Source organism: Vitis riparia, chromosome 12 (genome assembly GCF_004353265.1).
Source record: "Vitis riparia cultivar Riparia Gloire de Montpellier isolate 1030 chromosome 12, EGFV_Vit.rip_1.0, whole genome shotgun sequence".
Lineage (NCBI taxonomy): Eukaryota > Viridiplantae > Streptophyta > Magnoliopsida > Vitales > Vitaceae > Vitis > Vitis riparia.
This window is the reverse complement of record NC_048442.1, coordinates 8,957,557-8,968,431: the sequence shown is the minus strand read 5'-3', so window position 1 is coordinate 8,968,431 and position 10,875 is coordinate 8,957,557. Positions and strand designations below refer to the sequence as shown.

General features: G+C 33.6%; 1 protein-coding gene across 4 annotated transcripts; it reads left to right on the top strand.

The window, feature by feature from the left end:
* Positions 1 to 2,107: 2,107 nt before the first annotated feature.
* On the top strand, positions 2,108 to 9,442 carry LOC117927109. 4 transcript variants are annotated; one of them, XR_004653289.1, is made up of 6 exons: positions 2,108 to 2,909; positions 5,968 to 6,092; positions 7,820 to 7,993; positions 8,390 to 8,465; positions 8,574 to 8,655; positions 9,136 to 9,442. XR_004653289.1 is itself a non-coding variant. In XM_034846517.1 (4 exons), exons 1-4 carry the CDS (start codon positions 2,531 to 2,533, stop codon positions 9,184 to 9,186), a joined length of 729 nt encoding a protein of 242 aa, XP_034702408.1. In that variant the 5' UTR covers positions 2,108 to 2,530; the 3' UTR covers positions 9,187 to 9,442. The 4 variants fall into 4 exon arrangements, 1 of the variants encoding a protein (XP_034702408.1); XR_004653288.1 differs by having other exon boundaries at positions 8,356 to 8,465; XM_034846517.1 differs by lacking the exons at positions 8,390 to 8,465; positions 8,574 to 8,655.
* Positions 9,443 to 10,875: the final 1,433 nt, after the last annotated feature.

Sequence of the window (10,875 nt, the reverse complement as noted above, 5' to 3'; positions counted from 1 at the left end):
CATGTATTTATTCTAACTATTTAATCAATTGTTTATATATTCATATATTTATTATTGTATCAATTCAAATGGTTTCTTTTTACAAAATTTAAATATTTTTTTAAGTTAATAAATATTTAAAATCACTATCTATTTATTTTTTATTTCTCTTTCGAAAAAAAATTGATTCCCTTATTAACCTAAAAAACCTCATTCATTCTCTTTGTATGCATGTTGACATCAGCTCATGTTCCTTAGGTTCATACCCATTTGTACCGTAAAAGATTTGTATGTATAAAACACCTATCTTTTTATGTTAAAAATTTAACAAAAGTTTCCTTAACCATCATCCACAATACACCTAAAAATGAAAATTTATACTAGCAAAATTAAAATATAAAAATATAATAAAATATAAAAATAGCAATAAAACTAAAATTAAATTCAAATTGTAAAAATTATTGGTTCTTGCTCAAAATTCATCATTTTGTCAATAATAAAATTGAAAACATAAATATAAATTTGAAAGAAAAAATAAAATATATTGGTGTCTATTCAAAACCCATCATTATATAAATAGTAAATATGAAATAAAATAGAAAAATTGTGGACATTTACCTTCCTTTCCATGTATTTTTTTTTTTTTTTGGCCTTTTTGTTAGTTTTTAAATATTTTTGTATATTATATTCTTTTATAATTTTAAAATTAATAATGGTAATATTGAAATACTATTTTTTTTTCTTATAATATTTTTAAGAAAAGATAATTATATCATAAAATTTTTCTTTTATAATATTTTAATTCATTATAAATTAATAATGAAAATATTAAGAAATTGAGAAACCAATAATCCCAATTTCAAGGTATGCTCTATTTTTTGTGCATCATTCATATAAGCTAAATGCAATAGAGAAGAAAGGAGGTTGCTTTGGGTGGAAACGCTCACTCACTTTCTATTCCTTGGATGATTGCTGGTGATTTCAATAGAATCTATGGGAAGAGTGGGGGTGCAGCGGGAAGAAATGGAATCCATTCGAGAAGTGTGAATTGTTCTTCCCAAGGATGAAAATATTGGTAATTATGGATATATCGGTAACTTGATTTTACGGATATATCGGAGAAATATCGACGGATATTTTGGAAAACAATTTGATAAGCAAAAAATTGATCAAAACTCATGGAAATGTGAAAAAACCTTATATTAATGTAATTAAAAGTATAATAAACAATTTAAAGTTGTTTTGGTGAAGAATTTAATATATAGTGTTGTACTTACACACTTATTATGAAGTTTCATGAAAAACTTATTTTAGTAAATATCAATAATTTATACATATTATCACATAGCTTGAGGTTCAATTCTGATCATTGAATCACATTCAATTTCAATTTGGACCATCAGATGCACCGAGTCCAAATTGAAATATTAATAAAATATGTTATTTGAGATTTAATTTCTAAAATTTTATTAAAAATATGTGATAACAACTTTTTTTATTAATATTAATTTATTTAAATAATTAAAATTATTAATAATTTATATTATCAAATTAATTTTAATTCATAAAATATCGCAATTTTAATTAGTGATTTAATCAAAATAAAGATGAATAATTAATAATTATTTATATAGAGAGAGGAAAATTGTTCTCATGATATGTTTCCTTCTTTTGTTCTTTGTTTTTTTATCTCTACTAAATCTAAAAATAAAAAGGGCCACCCACTTCTCTCACTCGGGCATCAAGAAGCCCTTTTCTGAAGTTGCCCTCCAGACGAGACAATCCCTAAAAAGGCCCTATTTTCCTCTGCCACTCTCAATCCTCCCAGGTACTAATCTAATCTTGTTATTTATTTTTATTTTTCTGCAACCCCGTTTGATTCCCAAGAAAATCCATCCCCCATTCGATTTCCGGGAAAATTCATCCTCGTTTGATTTCCGAGAAAATCCATGCAAAACCCCCAAGGAAAACCAGAAAGATTGCTTTTTTTTTTTTGCTTCCTGTGTTTTCTGGATCTGTTCTAGGGGTCGCTTTGCTTTTGTGCCATTGGATTTAAATTTCACGAACCCTAAATCCACGATTTTTGAGCGAGGCTAAAAAACACAACCTTTGCCTGCAAATCATGATCAGATTTTGTATCCTGTGCGCGGGCTGGACTGGTAGGAAATATCGGGAAATTTCCCGAAAAATCGGAAAAAAAATCGGCGATACAAACTGAAAATTCGCCGATAAATTGCAGTGTCCGGCGATTTTTTGAAGATTTCGCCGATTTTTCGCCTGCATCCATTTTCGGCGATTTTGCCGCCGATTTTAACCGAAATTTGGCGAAATTTCTCCCATCGACATTTCGCCCCCCTCTTTCGTATCGCCGGCCACCGAAACCCGAATTTCGGCGAAAAAAATGGAAACTTTCATCCTTGGTTCTTCCCAAGTGCTTCATAGAATCAGAGCTGGGTGGCACTGAAATTCGGTAGGTTGCCCAGCTTCTCGGCACAGCACAGCACCCGAATCGCTAATTGCATGGTAAAATCACTACTCCAATCTCAGAAAAATGAAAATGGCGATGAACAAACTCCGTAAAACCCTACCAAAACCTCTTCACCCTCCGTCACAATTCACTCCTCCAACTTCAAGCCCTAACCTCATTTCTTCCACTCCCATCCCCACACTGTCTCTTGCAAACACATCCCACCATCAACTCCACCAATTCCTCAAAGCCCACCTCACTCCCTCCTTCACACCCCGAGACCTCCTAATCTTCCTCAAGAACAAGCTCCATTACCATCCCAAATTTTCCCACTTCGACCTCCACATCTTCACATGGGCCGCCACCATCGACTCCTTCCGCCACGACCACTCCACCTATGAGTGGATGGTCAAAACTCTTGCCATCACCGACCGTTTCGATGATCTTCACTCTCTCCTTCAAGGTATGGTCTCCAACCCCTGTCCCTGTTCCGATGGAATTTTCTCCTGCCCGAGGTCTGAACCCATTTTCAGATTTGCGCTAAATGCTTTTTGTAGGGTTGGGAGGTTGGAGGATGCTGAGATTGCTTTTGCAAGTATGCGAAGAATGATTGATGGGAAACCTAGTGTAGCAATGCATAATATTTTGATTAATGGGTATGTCAAATGTAGAGAGCATGAGAAAGTGATGACTGTTTATGAGAAGATGATTAAGGATAGGGTCAAGCCTGATGTCTTTACATTCAATAGCTTGATCAGTAGTTGTTGTCGGAATTCACAGTTCGGGTTGGCTCTGGAAATGTTTAAAGAGATGAAGGATAAGGGATGTAGTCCTAATGTTGTTAGTTTTAACACTTTGATTAAGGGGTCTTTCAGGGAAAGGAAGTTTGAAGAGGGGGTTGGGATGGCATATGAGATGCTTGAGTTGGGATGTGAGTTTTCAAATGTGACTTGTGAAATTCTAGTGGATGGGCTCTGCAGGGAAGGTAGGGTTTTAGAGGCATGTGATCTCTTGATTGATTTTTCAGGGAAAGGAGCATTGCCTAATGGGTTTGATTATTTTTGTCTCATTGAGGCGCTTTGTGGTGAAGAAAATGTGGATCGGGCATTGGAACTATTGGATCAGCTATGGAGGAAAGGAAATGCACCAAGCTCGATTGCATGTACTACTTTGATAGAAGGATTGAGGAGGTTCGGAAAAACAGAAGAAGCATTTCAATTAATGGAAAAGATGCTGAGAGAGGGCATTCTTCCAGATAGTGTGACTTGCAATTGTTTGCTTCAGGATCTTTGTGAGGTGGGGAGAAGTTTTGAAGCAAATAAGTTGAGGTTGTTGGCCTCTAGCAAGGGTTTGGATTCAGATGGCATGACCTTTAACATTCTAGTTAATGGGTATTCCAGGGAAGGTAAAAGGAAGGAGGGGAAACGTTTGTTGGATGAGATGTTAGATTTGGGGTTTATACCTGATCTTGCCTCATATAACAGGTTGATGAATGGGCTTTCTAATGGAGGAAGCTCTCACCGACATAAGTAAACCTTATTACCAAATGAAGACATTGAAATTTTCAGGCTGCATTTTGTAGCGGTTGTAATATTTACTTGGGATTGAAGGGGTTGTGGCTCCATTTACAAGGAAGACATGGTGTTGCCCTCGAGGAGAAGGAAAGTTCAAAGGGAATGAGATGAACTAAAAAAATTGAACCATTGTAATGGTTGGTGTAATCATGGACTTTGAGCTGGAGCTCTGGAACCATCAGTTAAGTTTGGATGCAATGCAAGCATGAAGTGATTGCTAAGCAGTTTTACTAAGACTTGGAGTTTCGTAGCAATTGAGTTGGAGGATTTCTTTTTACCTACAAACCAACTGAATGTAATAGAAGATAGTTCTCAATAATACATACATTATATTATGTTATTTCAAGGTTGTTTATTTATTTATTTATCACTGTTGTTTATTGTTTATAAATTTTGTAAAGTTTGTTGTGATCATGCAATGTAGTTAATTCAGTGTGGATTTTTGTTAATATTTTTTTGTGCCATGTGAGACCTTTATTGGTATTTAACTAGCTTGTCCTGTAACTTCTGCCATATTCTTTCACATGGTAACTCAATCCTAATTCAGTTTTAAGGTCTCTTGCTATGAATTCAATTCCTAAGTACATGAAACCTTAGACTTCAGTGTGACTTGTGAGTTGTAACTCATTAAGTTTTCTTTGCTTTTTCTAAAAAAATTGTGTTGAAATGCATGCCACTCAAATTCTGGCAAGATTGGGTAAACCTCCAACTTGTGCGAGGGAATGGTGTCAAAATGATACTTGATTTCATTAAAGAAATGCCCAAACCTGAAACCCAACTCAGGCTGGATTTATCTTCTCTTCTTGGTAAACTCTTCTTTATGCAGGTCATTTTGCAACTGTTCCCTGTAAGTATATGAACTGATGATATTCACTTTAAATGTCCATAACAATATGAGGCTTGTGTGATGTTGCGAACCATAATATTCTTATAAATTCTTAATGTAGTGATATTGCTCTCCCTGTGAATAAAACCCTTGTACTTTTCAGCTAACTACTAATAATGGAAGATTTTTCTATTCTATTTACTATTACTCATATATAACTATTTCATATGGTGCATATGGAATGCTCATTTAGTTGATGCCTGAATAATGGTTCTCAATCATCTATTTGTGGGCATGACTTGACAGTGCATGCGAGAGATATCACTTGAATTATGATCTAGTTTGTATGTGCTGAAAGTAAAAGTGAATGTAACTAGTCACTATTGCTCTACAAGTCAGAGAATAAATCCTTTTCTCACAAGTGAATGTAACTTGGCTTTTATTTTGTAGAAACAGAGATTCTTTTCAGGATTTTTTTTCTCTATTAAATGGTCTAAATTTTAATTTGCTGGTTGGGTCCTCTATGCTAATTTATATGAATTTTGGGTCTATGTTTATTCATGAGTTTACAAAATCATCCTCCTTGTAAGCCCCAAATTCTTAGTTTAGATTTATAGGATTAGACCATTGAATATAGATATCATCATGTAATCTTTGTGAGAAAAGGATCTCTGTGATATTGATTTTATCTTTTAATATCCTCACCTTGAGTTCAAGGCCCATACATCTGAGGGCAAAAGCCAGTCATTGCAGTAATGTTCGATGGTTTCTTTCCTTCCTTCTTTCTTTTTTTTTCTTTTTTTCTTTTTTCTTTTTAAATATATTTGTTTTATTTTCTTTTTTTAAAGTTGCATAATCATTAGAAGTTCTGTTCTTTGATGCAAGTCATGTTGACGTCTCTGGTTTATGAGAAGCAACAAAATCTAAGAATCATAATGAAAATGCATGGACTTGCTGATGAACCTTATTGATGATTTCCTTTGCTTAATTTCTTGGCATTTCTTCAATCTACATGTGTTTTATGATATTTGGCTCAGCTATAGGTAATAATATAATCAGTTGATTGCTTTTCTTTCTTCGTCTTTGCTTCTAGTAGATCTAAGCATTTGACTTCGTTGCAGGTTTAAAATTCTTCACTTTGAATTACTACAGCATCCAACTTGTGTTTTACTTTATCTATACAAATTTAGCAAATTTCGTTGGCCTTTCTGGTAGCTGCAGTATTTTCAAACTAAGACTGCCACAGGTTGGGCCATGGCTAATTGATGTCAAATATAGTTGTGGGCAAGATCTCATTTTTTTGTCTCCTAAAAGCTTTCTTAATTAACAAATGTTCTGATGTTGGGATTTATTTACATCTTTGGAACAGGGCTCTTAGGATCTTATTTTTTGTCTCCAAAAAGCTTACTTAATTAACAAATGTTCAAATGGAAATTTGATGATTGTAGTATTGGGATATATATATGTATGTATGTATGTATGCATGCATCTTCGAACAGGGCTATTAAGGGGATTGCTTTCAGTTCTTTGTAGAAGATACATTATTCCTGAGTAAGTGGAAGACATTTTGAAAAGAAAGTCTGACAATAAGTTTTCATGGCTTTCCAGATATACTTTGATCCTGTTTCTTTCAGTAGATCTTTTCCTGACAGAAACTTGTGTTCTAATTAACTTTTTCTGAAGGGCCAATTCTAATTCTGTGGCTAAAACTTAAGTTTTTTTGGTTCCAAGTCATGTCAATTTCAGTTTAAATATTGGTAAAACTTTTAATCTGATTTCAATTTCATTGTTAATCTTAGTAAAATACTCTGAATTATGTCGATATCAAGTTTAATCCTGAGGAAAAGGATTTTAAAGATGTCAAACTGTCTATGGGGCTGGTTCAGAACAGGCACCTAATTCTGCCTCAGCAAATCCTAGTATGTGGGTTGAAGTGTGGACCACACAAAGATGTATGGGTAGTAGGGTAGGTCCTTGTCTGAGTTGACCAATAAATAACTTTTTGAATTTCTTTCGCATGGCTGCATGCAGATGCACATGCCAGTAAGGGGTAGGTATGGGGACATGTCCTACATCAGAATGGAGGGGGTAGGGTCTTTCTTACAATGAACTGAAGTTCCATCACCATAACGAAATGTGAAATATAAGGAAAATGTGTTTAGACTTCACAGCTACAAAAATGACAATATTCTGTTTGAGACAATGTGGTCATGTTTGAATTGCCAAGTCTGGAGCCTCTCCTGCCAGCAATACGATCTCCTTATACTTGCCAAAGCTAAAAACCTCCTGCCCTACATCAAAACTCTACAAACCTACAAGGGTCAACAAACTCACTCCTCAAAAGGAAATAAATAGTAATCATAAAAGTTCCCCTTTTCACCTTCTCATTGGATCTTTACTCATTGATGCTTTTGATAAAGATGCCAAACTTTTACTTGAATTGTCAAAATACCCTTACCAAATATGCCACAAAATTAGGAAAATAGAAATGGTGGACTCTTGGTGTCAACTCTATTCTCTCCACAAGGATCAATGTTTTTAAGGACCATTGGACTGTTACTTTGGATTTGAGCTATTGCAATGCAAGTTATTTTTCTGTTGCTCATTCAGTATTTCTATTATACCATACAAAATCTGTGTCTTGAATCATTTGATAGTATAACATGGTATATTATGTTCCTGTTGTTTTCCACTATTCCAGTATCATATGTTATCTAGTAACATCAGCTGAATGCTTTTACCGATTATTTAAAAATGTCAATTTTGTTAGGTTATTTTGGTAACATTGCTTTGTGAGGTTTTGCCATAACATGAAACATTATCTTTAAATGCGGCCTGTGTATGATCAGTTCATCTCTGTTATGTTAATAGATCTTACCTGTTGTGTACCTTCATTTTTTCCTTAATGTCTTATGAATGTGGCTCAGTTATGTGGGCAACTAATGATTTCAGTTATTTATTTATTTATTGCAGAGGGAGGGGGTTGAACAGCTGCTACTTGAATCCAGCAAAGATCATGCCATCATCTGTGATTTGGATACCCTTGAAAAAATTGCAGTGAGAGGGTTGTCTCTTGCTTTGTCTCATGGAGAGTGCTTTGGTATGTTTGGTCCCAATGGTGCAGACAAAAACTCTTTCATTAGTATGGTCAGTATGAAGTGCTCTTTCACTCTTTAAATAATATGCAATTCCAGAGATTTGTGTACATGTCTTCTTATTTGTGGAATATCAATGCTGTGTTTGGAGTTTCCCAAGAGAATGATACAAAAAGAACATGCTTAAAAGCGGGTTCCTTCCTCAGGTGTCTTAAAACATTTTATTTTCTTTTTTCTCATTCTTTCTGGGAACTGAATGGAGTGAAAATGTTTGGAGATATCTTGGATTTCTAGTTCTAAAGGTTCATTGCTTCCTTGCAAGAAGGCTTAATTAACATGAGTCGTCTAAATTAGAAATTACATTAGCTTGGTCCTTTCTGCAATATTTAAGTGTTCAAATGTATATGTTGATAGTTGATTGGGCTCACAGCACCAACCTCTGACACAGCTTTTGTTGGGGGTCTGGACGTATGAACTCACATAGATGGAATATATACTAGCATGGACATATGCCCACAGCACGAGTAAGCTAGAATTTTCTAACATTTCAAGAAAGGATTTTCATAGCTTTTTTTATGTCCTCTAATTATTAAATATCAAATGTTTTTTTTTTTTTTCCTTTTGTTTCTTAGGGCAAATTATGCAGTCTTCTCTGAGAAACCACTAACAGGAAGGAATCACCTGCTATTTTATGGAAGACTTAAAACCTTGAAGGTGCTGCCTTAACACAATTAAGTCAACAAGGTCTTTACTTTGAGATTTTCTTGTTAAAAGTTACTTGCATTCAAGAGCAATTGGTGCTTGTAAGAAAATGGTTTCCTTGGAAAGTTTGTATGACCCTATACATTATTTAATTACAAGAAAGAGATTTGATTTGACAACATATGAGCTCACACTAGTTTCAACTTATCACTAATTAAAGAGATGTAAAACTCAAACTACTTTGACCTGATCAAGAATTAGAGAGATGCGACTTACAGTGTCATTCCGGGGGGGAAAAAGGATATCTGTTTGTCTGTCTGCCTTTAGTTGTTCTACTCATATAAAACAAGTTTACATAAATGATGGCCAATATAATCAAGTAGATGGGAACAGTGTGGCAGAGCAGAAATGTGAGCAACACCTAATTTTGTGGTCTTTTTCAGCAATACAAGCTTTTGAGTTTCTATCTTTTTTGTTCTTGCTGTTTTGCAGGCAGTGGAAGAATTTGTTGAGTGTCAACCTACTTCATGGAGGGGCTGGTGACAAGCAGGCTCGAAAATACAGGGGAGAGATGAACAGGAGGCTTTTGTTGCCATTTCAATGATTGAAGATCCCAAAGTATATGTTAACCTTCATACCAATGTTTTAAAAGTTGGACTAGGCCGGCTAGTTCAATTAGTCAAACCATCGACTGGAGCCAATTTGGGCTTTGGCCTGGAATAATACATACTAAACCAGCATCGAGCTGGGTGAATTGGCAGTTGAACCGCTGAAACAGGGAACAGACTAGTCGGTTTTAGGTTGATGGCCTTTTTACTTTTAGGCTATGTTTGGTTCTTAGAAATCAGTAATGAAAGAAAAAAAAAATTAAGGAAAATAATTTTTTTCATATTTGATTTTTTTCACAATAAAATAAGAAAGAAAGTTAAATATAATTAAAATTTATAAGAATTTATATATTTTTAAATTATTTAATTTTTTTATAGAAAAGTTAAATAAGTAAGATGAGTTTGAAATAATATATAAAAGTAATTTATTAATTTTAAATCTTTTTTTTTTCATTTTTCTTTTTTATCTATTTTATTTCTTTTGCATTTTCCCTTAAACTTTTCAGAACCAATATAATCTTAATTTTCCTCCAACCCATTAGATCCCTTAAAAGGAAAAGTCAAATATAATTAAATTCAATAAGAATTTATATATTTTAGAATTATTTAACCTTAAGAGTTAGATAAGTAAAATTAATTTTAAGTGATATATAAAAATAATTTATTAACTTTAATTTTTTTTTCTTTAATTTTTCTCTCTTTATTATTTTTTTCTTTACATTTTCCCAAGGAATGATATAATGACTACCCTATCATGGTCAACTATTTCTTTACCTTGGACAGATGGTGGGAATCAAACCTATATCTTCTCCTTGGCAAAAAGAAATTTTACCATTTCATCGTATCTGCATTTTTTTGTTCTTGATACGAAATGTGTCGATGCATATATATCATATATGTTTCTATCATATTTGTTCAAAGCCAAGCTAGAGGGTTGTGATCCCGCAAAGGTGAGCTACCTGCAAAAACTTGTCCTCAATTCAAATTGCAAGTTGCAATTCGCTTGCATGAAGTCAAAATCGTTAGTAATCACTAATCAACCATACAACAGTGAATTCGTTGTCGAGTCTTATACACACTGCTCGTCACATTATGGGCGCTAGTCATATTTGAAATCGTTATCTTAATCGTAAGGAAAGGGATGTCAAAGGTAGAGCTAGTGATTGAAGTGAAGTTATAACAAGGTAGTCGTACTAAAAGGTGCGACTAGATCACCTCATTTTCAAGGAGAGCTAATACTTATTAGGTATTTTGGTTTGATACTGCTTAACACCCCAAAAAAAAGTCAAATACAATTCAAATTAATAAGAATTTATATATTTTTAAATTATTTAATCATTATATAGAAGAGTTAAATAAGTAAAATGAATTTGAAGTAATATATAAAAATAATTTTTAAACTTTAAATCTATTTGTTAATTTTCTTTTGTTAGCATTTTTCACCATGTGGGATGGAGATGATAATGAGTATAAGAAAAATTCTTAAAGAAAAAACTGTCACACACGACTGATGAAGATGATAAATAATGAGTTTAAGAAAAATTCTTAAAGAAGACACTGTCACATGACTAGAAGACTTGAACGTTGGACTTCAAGTTCACAACATGGAACATGGACCGGACTT